The sequence below is a fragment of the Corvus brachyrhynchos genome, unplaced genomic scaffold (genome assembly GCF_000691975.1).
Source record: "Corvus brachyrhynchos isolate BGI_N302 unplaced genomic scaffold, ASM69197v1 scaffold97, whole genome shotgun sequence".
Lineage (NCBI taxonomy): Eukaryota > Metazoa > Chordata > Aves > Passeriformes > Corvidae > Corvus > Corvus brachyrhynchos.
Window position 1 is genome coordinate 2934967 of NW_008239758.1, and position 14169 is coordinate 2949135.

At 39.8% G+C, this 14169-nt stretch overlaps 3 protein-coding genes across 4 annotated transcripts in view; 2 read left to right on the plus strand and 1 right to left on the minus strand.

The window, feature by feature from the left end:
* LOC103621329 (nicotinamide riboside kinase 2) overlaps positions 1 to 2655 on the minus strand; it is a 19272-nt gene extending 16617 nt beyond the window's left edge. Inside the window, exons 1-2 of the mRNA XM_017742548.1 lie at positions 2540 to 2655; positions 1458 to 1530 (exon numbers count right to left, since the gene is read on the minus strand). Of these exons, the coding sequence (XP_017598037.1) occupies positions 1458 to 1530; positions 2540 to 2655 (189 nt within the window). The remainder of the gene's footprint in view (positions 1 to 1457; positions 1531 to 2539) is intronic.
* LOC108448729 (CDC42 small effector protein 2-B-like) lies at positions 1853 to 10774 on the plus strand. 2 transcript variants are annotated; one of them, XM_017742692.1, is made up of 4 exons: positions 1853 to 2622; positions 4040 to 4247; positions 4677 to 4778; positions 5313 to 10774. In XM_017742692.1, exons 2-4 carry the CDS (start codon positions 4194 to 4196, stop codon positions 5385 to 5387), a joined length of 231 nt encoding a protein of 76 aa, XP_017598181.1. In that variant the 5' UTR covers positions 1853 to 2622; positions 4040 to 4193; the 3' UTR covers positions 5388 to 10774. The 2 variants fall into 2 exon arrangements, with proteins under 2 accessions (XP_017598181.1, XP_017598182.1); XM_017742693.1 differs by having other exon boundaries at positions 1853 to 2566.
* Positions 10775 to 13959: 3185 nt separating this feature from the next.
* The window catches only part of SPPL2A (signal peptide peptidase like 2A), a 27280-nt gene continuing 27070 nt past the window's right edge, over positions 13960 to 14169 (plus strand). Inside the window, exon 1 of the mRNA XM_017742549.1 lies at positions 13960 to 14022. Within this exon, the coding sequence (XP_017598038.1) occupies positions 13960 to 14022 (63 nt within the window). The remainder of the gene's footprint in view (positions 14023 to 14169) is intronic.

Sequence of the window (14169 nt, forward strand, 5' to 3'; positions counted from 1 at the left end):
AGGCTCCTGAGGGAAGGCCGCGAGCGCGCGCGGTGCGCAGTGCGCCCCCTGCCGCTGTCCCCGGCCCCGCGAGCAGCGCTGCGGGCAAGGTCACGGCGCGGCCCCGGGGCGGCTCGGCACCGAGCGATTCTCTTCTGCAGCCCTCTCTAAATGAGGGCAGTTCCCTGCTTTTCCTGCTTCCATCATATGCTTTTCCTTGGCAGTCGTGTTTGCTCATCAACCATGCCTGAGGAATTCTATCTTTTCTTGTTAAGGCTTTTATTATCATTTTATGATAATAAAATGATGATTTTATGATGAACATAGCTTTGATCATAGCTATGATCAAATTTATGATCATAGCTTTTTTTTAGTAACACTTAATTTTGTAATTTACAAGCCAGTTAATCCATTCAATGTGCTTACATTATCAGTGGTGGGTGTGTTGCCAACCATTTGCTTGCTTTTCATTATTCTTACTATTTTTCTTTTCTGGTAAGACTGCAAGCAAACCTCAGTTGATTCCTTTTGCAGTTGTTTTTAACTTCCAAACAGAACACATAATTTAGTCTCTTGACTTTTTTTCTTTTTTGAGGGGGAATGGATGCTTATTTGGAAATACATTTTTATTTTCCTTTTGAGATTAAGGTAATTTAGCTCATTTTTACTTTGAAATAGAAGAGCTGCCTTTGTGGTTTGGGGGGTTTTTATGTGTGTGTGTGGGTGGGGGTATTGTTTGGTTGGTTTGGTTTTGAAGAGTCATTTTTTAAATATGTCTCTCTACTTAGCTTTGGAAAGAAGGATGTCCTCATAGTCACACCCACACCCCAATTTCTTAGGTTAAAAATCCTACACACCTAGATTATTGAAGAGCTCAGTTAAAACCCTACTCTGAGCTTTCTGTGAAGCTCCAGGATGGCAGACCAATATATACATTTATGCTACATAACAGCATCATTATGTAGTTTGAGGAATGCATCCCAAACTCAGACTGTAATCTGTACATACACTGGTAAAATCAGGATGCTACTTGCAAGCAGCTAAGCTCACTCCACAGCAGGATTTTAGCTGCTTGGCTCCAAGGTTCTTCCAAATTCTTGGTAATTGTTTTGTACTCTTCACCTTTTACCAAGCAAGATGTACTCTTCAAGTTTCATGCTCAAAACTAATACTTGAAATACAAGTTTTGCTGTCTTTTGCCACAGCTTGTCATTCAAATATATAAACATACAAGCGTTTGAGGATTTTAATGTGATGTTGATGTCAAATGAGCAAAGGAGGGATAATGAACAAATTAGAAGCACGGTGGTTTTTAGCAAGGCATTTAGGCTGAAATGCACTGCTTCTTGCATGAACTCAGTATTGACAGAGCTGGAATAAAAATGACAACAAGTGGGCCCAGCAGTAATCCCGGTTTAACGCTGATTCGGGGCAGGGGGATGGCAGCCTGGGCCCGATGTGTGACAATACACACTAACTCTACCCTCGTTGTCTGCACTAACAGCTCGAGCCAAGGATTTTGCATGATCTGACCTTGAGTCTAAAGGCCAGCTGGGAAGAATAAATACGTTTAGTGATGTTATTTATCACTATTATCATCCGTCTCTTATCTATGCAAAGAGAATTCTTTTGGTTTGATTCAAGCAAATATTTTCCCTTGACAGTTTGTAAGTAAAATACAAGAAGATTTTTGAATACCTTTTAATTCATAGCAGTGGTAGATTGCTACACTCAGGGAAGTTTATCTCAACATTCACAAATCTCTGGGGCACTTTAAGGCCCCGGGGTCCAGCAGGGCTGTGCATCCTGCCAGCGCATCCAGCATCCGTGTCTGCGAGTGCTAGCCATTCCCAGGCCCTTTGTCTCCTCGCCTCGATGATACTGCTGCCATGGTGAAAAACAGAGAGAAAGAACAACAGGATATTGTCCCGTTCTGGTCTGCGTGCCAACTGTGACAAAATGTTGTTTTCTCCTTGGTTTGGGGATTCTTGTTGGCTTTTACTTGTCCTGGGTGAGCCTGAAAACGTTAAGATGTTTTTAAAATTTTTCCAGTTAGTGTGGAAACCTTGAGTGTCTGGGAGCAAGGTGGTGTCCCATGCCCTGGCACAAACATTCCTGTCCTGGGGGACGATTCTCTGAGTCATGCAGAGGAAAAGAAGCGTTCTGATGTGAAAGACAACAGGAAGGCGTTCAGCACGCTGTGTGCCAGCAGGACACCTGCAGAGCTGCCGCAGGGGTGGAAGTGAGCCACAGGCTGCATGGAGAGTGCTGAGAAAACTGCACGGCTGCACAAATCTGACGCCAAAGCAGGGCTCTATTTTTGGCCTCGGCTCTGCGTTTCTGACACCTGTAGGGACGCGTGAAGCGCACACGAGCCTTGTGCAGCACGTCCCGGAGCGGAGGAGCCGCCGCAGGGCACGGGAGCGCAGCGGAGCGTTCCTGCTTAGCCAACAGGATTAATTATAACCCAGGAATATGAACCGTAAATGTGCTGAAGCTGCCAAGACGGGAGCTGGGTGTGTGCCAGCGCCTGAATGAGGACACACCATCCCGTCAGGACTCTCCGGGAGCAGCGGGCAGCACCGAGGTACGCGCGGAGCCCCACGGAGGGAGATGGACAAATGGGGGTGCGGCAGGAGGACGGTAGGCGTTCAGCTGTTGCTTTGGGATGGGCATGATGTCTCAGTCAGTCTGCTTTCAAAATAGGGGATCTCTGGGGGGTGACACACTTCATGATTTTAAAGAAAATCTTATCTTTGATGGGGTCTCATTAACATGCAACAAACCCAAAAAATCTGCAACTAATGTGAGGTGCTGGCAAAAGCTTTGACTTCTGCATGTTTTTATGGTTGTGTGGACCACTGTCCCTTCTGGTGGTGATAAAGACCATTGTGAGAGCATGAGGTGAAAAATGATAATTGAGGCAGAGAACGAGTTGTGTTAAAACCACTTAGGATAAACTGGAGTGGCGTAAGACACATTCTGCAGAAATGTATCCTATAGGCTACCTAAAACAAAGGGGCAGACATAACAAATACTTTGAAAGATAAATGGCAGAAATTTTAAGAAATCTGCTTGAAGTGAGACGTGATGAAATGTTAGAAAACCACAAAGGTGAAAGAAATAGATGTGCTAATTACATAATTGTGGGACTACAGAAGAAATGCCCATGAAGGAGGAAGCTTCTGCTGGTTGGTTGTGAAAGGTTTAGTGGGGTTTCAGGAAGACTGAATTGATGAAACTATACCTTCTGTTACGCTGTAAGCTTTAATAAAGTAACAAAACTTCCTTTAAATGAACATGTTGTAATATTGTTTTAATGATTTGGGGTATGAAAAAGTTAATTTTAAAGTCTACTCTGTAACCCATGATTTGATTTGAAGGAAGATACGTTTACTAAAAAAAAAGTCAGTAACTACTAAAAGCTGGGCTGTGTCCTGGCTTCAGGGCACTTAGAGTCAGTGAGTTTCCTGGTTGTGTCTCCAGTTCAGGATTGCTATGTTAATATTTTTATACATTCTGGGAAGCTCTAAGCTCTGATGAATGGTTTCTCTTGCTGGTATGCACGGCTTTTCTCTTCTCTTTTAAGGGCTATTTGGAGTTGTAGAAGGCTCTTTGCTTTGAGCTTTTCCATATCTAAGAAGAGTAACTGTATCATATGTAAGGCCGAAACTTTCTTTTGCCTCAGTTTGTAAATCTTAAAAGGTCAATCTGTTCAAAGCTGGTTTCTTGCAAAACAGTAAATAATTCATAAGTATTGGTTAGCTCTGCTTGCAACCAGATCATGGACTGTTAAACAAGACTTGACTTAATTCTAGCATTGTTTTTATTACATTTCTGTAAAGAACTTACACTACTCTCTGTGAGTAAATATGGAGAGTTCTTAACCCTGATTTCTGACATGAACATGAATTAATTTTAAATTGATGCTTCTCTACTCTACAGATATGTTTAAAAATGTAATAGTCTTGGTTTAGTCTTATGAACTGCCTACTGCTCAATAACTCTTATAAAACATTGATATATTTTAATATGAATTTAAATAATAATCTCTTTGCAGGTATACTTATAAGATGCATTCTGTGATCTCTACCAGTGAACCTGCACAAGCAATTCCTTTCTAAGCTCACTCTAGGAACTGCATCTTGGTCCTTGTACTGCTTGAACTCCCAGAGAAATAATTACACAAGGCCTATTACCTACTGAGAAATAAAATGACTGAGTTCCTGGTTTGTTTTAACTGGTGCAATGGTGAACAGCCCCCGCCGGTAGGTGGATGCACAACTGCCACCCTTTATCAGATTTGAAATTTTGTCTTTCAGTTACGTGGAAAATGCTTTCGTTTTCCTGTTGTTTTGATTAGTTTGGGCAAAGTAATGCAAAAGCTAAAACCAGTCCTGTTAAACTATGTTTGAACTTTGTGTGCTTTGCCAGAAACTTAGACTGTATGACTGTTTGCAGTTTTCAGGCCCTGACTTTCCAATATTAAAGAAAGCTTTTGCTAAAATTCAATTAGCAGTAATAAAAGTGACTTTCATCATGTCTTACTGCAAACAGTCTGAAACTTCAGCCCTGTTGCTATGAGGTGTCATTACGGGTCAGTACTGGCTATCTATTTTTATCTTGGCTACTTGTTTCTGGCTGAAAGCTGCTGATGTTTTCTGAATAGAGACCTAAGATATCTTTTTGTCTCATAGAAGAGGCGTCGGAGACTGGACCGGAATATGATAGGAGAGCCAATGAACTTCGTACACACGGCGCACGTCGGGGCCAGAGAGATGAGTGGTGACTATTCCTCAGTAAGTGTGCACCTCTGGGAAAAGCACAAATCTCCCCTCAGTAACCTGTAGAGCAGGGAGCTAATGAAATACTAGCTAATTGTAAGAGAGAGAAAAATCTGATTTTTTTTTTTTTAATCAGTAGAATAGCATCAGAACAGAACTTTTGGTTTGTAAACATGAGATAGTGTGGGAGATACACTGAGCAGGAAGTGCTCATTTCCTCAGTATCTTTACACATGATGAGAACCCATCTTTCACATGATGAGATTCTATGGATGCACTTGATACTAGAACCTGATCACCTTAAAGTCAAAGCTGTGCCAGGGTGAGGGACGTAAGAATAAGTGGATTTTGTATAGCAAAATATATCTCAAATGCTGACTTAAAATAGTATTTAACAGTCCTGGATTTAGTTGTTATTTCTCCCTACTACAGTTGGGACTCAGCACTGTAAACATATGACCCGCCTGCCTTTTCAAATTGAAGCTTTTACTAATTGCTCTGGCAACCAGAATGTATAAGATGCATGTCCTAATAAGCTTTTTTTCCTAGGCTGTATCAATTCAGGACCACATGAAGTCTAAAGGTGGCTACACAAATGGCACTTCTGCAACTGTTGAAATATAGGAAACTGAGAGAAGGCTGAAATCTGTTCTGTCCTATGAGGACCCCCTGGACTGTGCTTTCATATTCTCTAAAACCTTGTTATCATGGAGTAGGGAGAGTACCTGAATTAGAAATAGGTCAGTACAAGCTTTGATGTTCTTTGCACTATATCTTCTGAAGGAGTTATTTTAAATTATCCTTAAAATGGTCTGTCATGGTAGTGTTGTAGTAGCAACTGTAATTCGTCACTGTGGATGACTTCCTAGCTCTGTCCCAAAAACCTCTCAAATCTGTCATGTAAGATGGGATTGGAAGTCAGTATGAATTGTCTGGGATTTTGGCATCTGTCTTTTTCTCCTCTCAGGAAATGCAGAGGTGATTTAATTGGAAGGTATCGCATGTTTTCACTTCTTACATGGGCTAAACTGAGTTGCTAAGTACGATCTTGTGGCTGTCAGATAACTTTGGACCTCTTTTTTAGATACATTACAACCTAATGCATAAATCTTTGGTATTTTTTTTATGTCTTTTGATGGTGAATGAACTCTAATATAAGATAGCTAGCTGAGTCTGCGAAACACAGTGAAACTTCTGCCTTGCCAAAATAACACTTTTGTATCTAAAAATGGAGCTTTTGCAAACATTCTGACTCTCAAATGAGACTTAGAATAAGAAATGTATCCCTAAGTGACTGGGCTGCCTCCCATCCGTGCACACACGCTGCTGTGACTGGCAGCTATTACTACAACACAGCTAATTTCACCTACCAGTTAACTTCCAGTGGTGCTACAAGATGCTCACAACTGTGTGCTAGTTTTGCATGCCTACCACTGAATTTTAAACTAAACATATTTAAGATGTCTCTCTTTGTTACCTCTCTGTAACAGTAACCACACAGGACTTCAAGGGATATCTTGCTTGTCTTTCTGGCTCCTTCCTTTCAAGATTGTCTGTTTTTATATGAAATAAATTTTTTCTTGCATGCGGTGTAAGTGATACGGCCATGTGAAGGACACACATTTAAAGAATATTGTGAAAAGTTGCAGGAGAATATTAAATGGAAACAGAATTTTGCAGAGTTCCAGCACTTCATAAATATTTAAATAAATAGCGATAAATATTTAGACATACTCAAACTACAGTTTACTACTTAGTTCTTATTCATCTTTCTATTAAGTGATATGACAAAACTGCTGAAGCAGAACTAGGTTTTTCTTTTACCCAATCACTGACAATTGTTCCCCAACTCAAAATTCTGTATGACTACCACTGTAGAAACTTAGGAAATCTGCTTGCTCTCATGGGATTTACTAAATACAAATGTTTAAATTGCTGCTATATCAGCACAAGTTATGCTGGAAGTCAGCAAACTCTTCCTTTGCTCTAGGCAGAAGATCAGTTATGAACTTATTTCCATTTAAAGAAACTTATAGCGGCAAATCTTTTAATTTGTATTATTCTGTTGGTAGCTTGTGATATTTCTTAAATCTAGGTTGCTGGCTTTGCTGAATTGTTAGACTGCTTTTTCTGAGTATACCAGGAAACTAAAACTTGAAAGGTAGCTCTGTGTTTCTGTATATGTTCGAAAAAACAGCTTTTCCCCTCCCCCATGTTTTATCTTTTAGGGCCAAAAAGGAAGAGGGAGTACTACTTTCTGTAACAGTCAACAGCTGATCATAACATTCTGTAACCACATAAAAGAAATCTAATACCCATGTCTTGCTAGATTCTTACTCTTGAATTAGAATGCACACCAAATTTAAATATATTTTAAAATTAGCGTCGTTAACTGTACATTTAGCTTTTGCAAGTCTTTTATATTTCTGTCTTCTGACTTCAGATATATTCTAACAGCCTTGTTAAGATGCAGAGTTTAAAGAAACTACATCCTGTATACTTTAGAGGAAGCATAAAGTGACCAAGTTGTTTGAAAGAATAGATTCTAATTCATCTGCTATTATACTGAGTTAATTAATTCAGTCATCTATACCTGCCTAGGAAGAATTGTGGTAGGGCAGTTGTCATGAAGAAAATGGGTTGTTTTGTTAACACTGTAAGAAAAGACATTGAACAGAAGTTAGAGTTTCTTGAAGGACCACTCAGTAGATTTAAAATTAGTGGTGTAACTAGAAATAAAGGAGTTGGTGATCATTTCAGTTTGTCTCTCTAAAAATAAATCAACAGACAATTTGTTATTAAACATTTATTTGGAGAAAAATCCTAGTTTTGATTATGTAAACCAAGTAGCACTATCTGGTATAAAACTAATAACCTATTTTCATCAGACTATGTAGTATTATATAGGACCACAATAAAGTGCAAAATCATTAAAAGGAAATGTTTTGCTATTACATTGAAAGTGTCATTACTTTTAAAAATCTAACAAACATAAACACATGTCCTAGGGCTTAGGTAGTTTTTGTTCTATATTTAGAAACCTTATGTACCTGTAATCTGTCATGTAACTCAGTATGAGCCTATTTTAGTTATAATAAATATGTTGAACTGGGCACTTGCACTCTTTTCATATTGTGGGAGATCTTGATATTTTCTCTGCACTGAAAACCTGTTGGCTAAGTATATGGATCAGCATGGCTTGAACTTTTATTGCACAGAATGAAATTTCTCCACTAGAGAGCATAGTTTTACATCAAGTTTTCTCGGTTCTATGCAAGCTCTTGCTCCATTGTGGAGTTTGGTGGTTTTTTGAGCTTGACTGAAATAAAATACAGAAACAATACCAATTGATCAAACTTTTAATCTACATTGTAGGCTGTGAAGACCTTACATCAAAACAACCAAGAAACATTACTGCTCCAACTTGATGCCATTTTATGGTTTCTTTTTTAATCAGAAGTAAAATAACTTGCAAGCAGAGCAGGATCAACTGTTTTTTATATAGTCTGGCAGTGTGTCAGCACTGTTTACTTCCTTGAAAAACAAAAATCCGGGATGGGGAGGTATTTTCAACTCTGGCTGTCTTATGCCTTGATGTTCCTGCTAGGCTTTACTGACTGTCCCATAATGCTGCATAAAACCATAGGCAGTATATAGAAAAGGTATTTGTCTTTTTCATGGCCTAGTATGTCTTTTCACCTCCTGCAGAGCAGCTTTACACCAGTTATGGGGTGTCAATGCTATGCTCCAATTTAGCCTGTAATATGATAACTTGCAACCCACACATGTGGTACTATTCCTTTGTATGCTCTTGCCATATTGGACTACCAGGTGCTCTTGTAGCTTCCACTCTGTATAGACAAAAACTGTTAAGAGATTAATAAATACCCTTAATGTTACTATGGCAGCAAGAATAACCACCATTCAACAGTGTTAAATTCCATGTTCATGAAATTCATTATATGTTACTATATATGGTAACACTGAAAAAAGAAACTCCAATCTGTCAGTGAAAGACGATTAAATGGCTGCTCCTGACCATGTCTGGATTTACTTTACTGTCAGCACTGTGACACCGCCCTGAAAACCCAACAGCTGAAGATAAGAATGATCTTGTCTGCCTTTCATAATCTCTGTGGAACTACAGGAAGAAACCAGTGCTGTTTTACAGTGGTGTTAAGATATTCTCTGGGGAGTGGGTTCCTGCAAGGCTTCCAGATACTTTGTGGTTAATGCTTGAAATTCAAAATTTTAGCTGCTTACCTATAAAGTTGAAGTCCTGAGTGCCTAAAGAGATGCTGTAAGCTGCTGGTGCCTGGACTTCTGCAGATAAACTGTCCTTCCTTCACACACAGTAATTTGTCTGACACAGAAGGCCCAAGGTACTTGTATCAGTAGTTTTCCTGCTAATATTCATGTGGTTACAGTGTATGTGTAAAAGGTTTCTCATCCTGTACAGAAGAGGTCCTCTCTAAGAACTGGCCTGTTAGACAATTGTTTCCTCAGCTGAGCCTTAAGCTGTGGAGTTACTTGTGATCACACACAGCTCTGAGCCAGTTTTGTACTTTGCTGTGTGAAAGCATAAAGCCCCCTTGATATTGCTTAGCTCTTCCTACTGCAGGGAAGGTGTTGAAGAGGCTAACAGGCTGATCAGGAACTACAGAAAAAATGAGGTATGGAAGTGAGGGAGATTTAGGCATGGAGAGGCAACGTGGTGTACATTTATGAGGAAGGAGCAGGGAGCAGAGCATGCTCATGTTGACGTTTCTTATCTGCAGTGCACAAGGCAGCTTTGATACCAGTTGGAAAATAGCCATAATATGTACATAATTGGTATATGGAGGAAATCAGGGACTTAAATGCATGACTAAGCTGGGACTTTGAGACATAGATTGCCAATACAACTTTAATGAATGGTAGCATCCTCTTCCTACAGTGGCTTACAAAGCTGTTTTCAGAAAGTACAGAGCCACCCAAAAATGTTGCTGTGGTTTCAGCAGTTGCAGACTGATGTCACATATATGTTTGGAAGACAAGAGGGCTTTTTCTCTTTTTTTCCTCTGCTATATATGAGGTTGCAGATGTTCTAAATGCCAAGGCTGGCTGTACCCAAAGGAACACAAACCAAATAAAACCTAGCATTTATACAAAATAGCAGTAGTAAAAGGGTATCTGCCTTTGGTCCACTGCACAGCAAAACTTCAGGGAAACGAACTAGATCCATCTGATATTCAGATTCCAGGTATTGGGAGGATATGGACAGGTTGGAGTGAAAGGTCATGAGACTTCCTTGTGCCTGAGGAAGTTTGGGTGATAGTTTGTTGGACTCTCTGCAGGCTGAGATGCCGGAAACTCACCATGGCTACACCAAAATTCCATTAATACTTTTTCTCCTGCTGTTATGTAGAGAATGGAAAGACGAAACAAAATAGTGAAAGCACTTTGAGTAAACAGGGATGTTACTAGTATGTGTTCTTGTGCCAAAAAAGCTCCCAACTTGAGGTGCTTGACACTGAACTACAACTGCTGTCGTCACTTGGGAACTTAGAGATGAGCAAGCTCCTAACTAAAACCTGTGCCCTTTCAGGGAAAGTGGGGTGTACAGGGCACACATGGCCTGGTCTGCACTGCCTAAACCCAGCTTATCAAGGTTTGCATTATGGCTACTGAACACCTTGTGGTTGTCACTTGTTCCATACATCCTGTTCATGTGCATCCCATTAGCATGACCAATATCCTAAAATGATACCCAAAACCTTCATTCAAATGGAAGTTCTCTTAACCCAGTTTTAATCTAAGAGAGTAGTAACAGCTGGACAAGAATGACAGCTTTGAGGTGTCTGTTGAGGCCTCTACAATAAATCACTCATGAAATCAAGGCCACAAAACTGTATTGAAGCTACTTTATTCAGTGAACCTATTTAATTTTTTGTTGTTATTAAAACAATGTAAATGGGAAGAATATTCTAACAAATTTTAAGTTTTCTCTGATATTTGCATATGAATCCAAACTGAACAAAACCAAGGCTATTATTATTAAGGGCCCACCCTAATTCAGGGGCAAAAGAAGAAGCTGAATTATGTCTTTTACTGTTTTAATATATATGTATATATTTAGACCTTCATCTTAAGTAATGTGTAAGGAAATAAACTGTTCTTTTAGACTGAAATTAGTGTGATTACTCTGGCTTACTGAAAATTTTAAAAATGGACTTAAAATCTACATTTAAATCACTGGGAGAGAATTTGATGTGCTTTTAAAGCTGACATTGGCCTGTACAAGTGGATGACTAATTAATTTCATATTTCTTCATCAAAGAGCTAGAAAAAGTGGTTACAGAATTATTTTTATTTTTATATAATAGTGTATTTACATGCATCTGATCTTGCTGGTGCTTAAGAAATATGTGTACATTTTACATAACTTACCTGAGTCTAAAGGTGAATGAAGACTGTCCTAATAACCAGTAATTAGTGAGCTGTGTCTAATTAAGGATTCATAGATCTGGCAAGACATGGCACTTACTTACAATGGCACTTACTCTAGTCGGAAATCTATTTTTAAAAAATGGATGTAATATATGCAAGTTAGACTCAACATGAGCTGAAGCTGCAGATTAATGGTGAAATACCCTTTTAAATGCAGTTACCCACATTTACCCTTGTAGTCTCTACCACCAGGGAATATTAAAATCTGACTCAATTCCTTTGAGGGTGTGATACAATCTTAACAATGTAATTCAAAAGTAAGGTTTACAGTGCTTCATTAAGGTAGCTAATGGGGCCTTGCTGCATAATGGTGTAGGAGTAAGGCTTTCACCAGTTTCTTTCAACTAGTTTAAACATTACCTTGAAAATGCATTTAAATTAGTTATTCTCTCTGCTTTATAATATTCAGTGAACTAGGGTATCTCTTCCTTGCAGAAATTACTATTTACTGGTGTTCAGATAAGGCTGTTGGTACATGGGGAAAAGTTGCTAAACATGTGTTTGTATTAATAAATAATTCTTAAATGCTGTCCTTTCTATGTTTTGGATCGCTCTCTTGCCAGGAGAAACAGGTCCATCAGGCTGTTGCACATGTCCCTGTCGCTGCCACGTGTGCCTGTCTCACAGAGACAGCAGGTTTCAGCAACAACATTTCCTGTACCCATTTAATCAAGGGGTTTCACAGTGTTATTTTGCTCTTTTGTTCCAGACTCCAGCCAAAAAGCTGTGAAAATATGAAGCACTGAAAGAATTTATAGGATAGAGTAAAATATTTTTTGGTTAAGCTATTTCCTTTTCCTCATCACCTGCTTTATTCTGTCCTATTACTCTACTGCCTACTAAATTTCTTAGAAATATGTGCAGTATTTGGGTCAGTGCTCTTTCTTAGTTCTTAGAAATTAACATATTTTAAAAATTCCTTCATCCTGTTGAAGTTTGTGTATTGATCAATGAACCCCAAATCCCCCCGTTCTGATTTTTGTGTGACACAACTCTTTGATAAACAGAGTCCAGTTGCTCTTAATCTTAGTCCTCTAAAAATTAAGCAATGTTTCTCTAAAATACCTAATACTGGTAGCCACCCTTCCACATCTGCCTACCCAGGAAGGAACGATCTTCTGTTTATGGCATTTTATGCAAAATTAACAGAATTAAACAATAATTCAAGCTTAAGAGTAAATTTGATTGCATAAGGAGATACGGGGAAAGGAACAGAAAAAGGCAGATAGGTTGGGATAAGTTTACTGAAAAGCCAAGAGGCTGATCATTATGAAAAAACATAACTTAGCACTTAATGCAATGTTAGAATTAGGAGAACAGCCCTGGAATAGAAGATATTTTGGATTTTTTTTTTTATTTCCAGCTGCTGACAGAATAAAAATTGCTGTGTTTTCCTGGGGAACACAAGGAGAAGGATTCGTATGTGGCAGGACAGGACAGGCCGCCATGGATTCTGATCCTGGAAGCAGCTACGCACTTGCAATTCAAATGAAACACTTCTTCCATGCCTGAAATGCAGTGTAATGTACATACCCACAGCTCATTAGAGATCACAAAACTGGCAGATTTATTGAAGTAAATCAGTATTCGTTTGTCATCCAGATCTTGTTAGACTTAGAAGAAGAGATAGTAGTTGGCGTAAAGTGTCATGGTTACTCTGACAACAGCACCAAAATAGAAACACACAGATGGACAACGTACTAACCTGTTTTTTTTAAATACCAATTCTGCATAGAATCTGAATTATTAGTTGTGTAAGAGTGTGCCATTATCTGGTTAACTGTTTAAGCACGTGAAATTGTTAGACACCCTTTTGCAGCTCAGCAATTCTACAAGATGCATAAGCCTGTTCTGTTGCTGATATAATGATGAATTGCAGATCATCACTGAGCCAAATAAAAAGCCTGTCTGTTACCATCAAAATATCGGTATTGATCAAAACACTACTTATGTACAGGTATGTAAAGGTTACTCAGATTTTTACAGCAACAGAACAGCTTCCTGACAATTTGACATAGTGCAGTGGGGAATGTTCCCTGTAGATGTTCTGTATGCCTTTGTCCTTAAATGCACAAAGAGGGAAAAACCATGCGTGCAGGAATCTCCTTCCTCAGCAGTAATAACTAATAAATACTTAGTTTGTGAGCAACTCAGACTAAGTGAGTTACCCCCTTAAGGCTTCGATTTACTGATGCTGAAGTGGAGCTAAACTCTCATCCTCTTGCGTCTCCCTCTTCCTCACGCCTCCGCCGTCTCAGTCATGGCCACACTCCCTTCTTTTCCCAACACAATCTTATCTTCACCCCTTCCGCTTCCCTGTGCGCGTTGGCCCTTCGGCAGGCCCCGGGAAGGGGCGGGGGGGACCGCGGAACCAGTGCTGGAAAACCTCCAGCGAAAAAAAAGATGTTGCACAACTTCCTTTGCTGGTAAATCACGGAGCTGTTTCATCCCATCTCCTTCCCACAAATCCTCGCTGGTTCTTACATCTGATGCATCACAGCCCTTTTAATACTTTCGAAGCCTGGAAGACATCTCTGAAATGCACTTGTCTGGTTTTTTGTTTTTTTTTTTAAGAGCAAACAACGCAACTTCCTCCACCTTGTGTTATAGGTCACACTGCTGTTTCTTGTACTTGTTGCTCTCACGTACGACATCCTGCTATCCTCACCACACCTCTCTCCCATGGCTCTGCGAGAGCTGGACCGAGATGAAACACTCGGATTGCTTTGTTTCGGGAGAGTGGGGCAAACGCGGCCGCTTCCTTTTACTCGTAAGGGCACTGAGGCGTTTCAGTGAGCCCGTCAGTACCAAAAACACTGGGAGCTGCTGCGCGGACACCCCGATACGGCAGCTACTGACCCCCGCGAACCGCAGCGAAACAACAGAGACACAGAGGCACAAAGAAACCCGGGGGCGG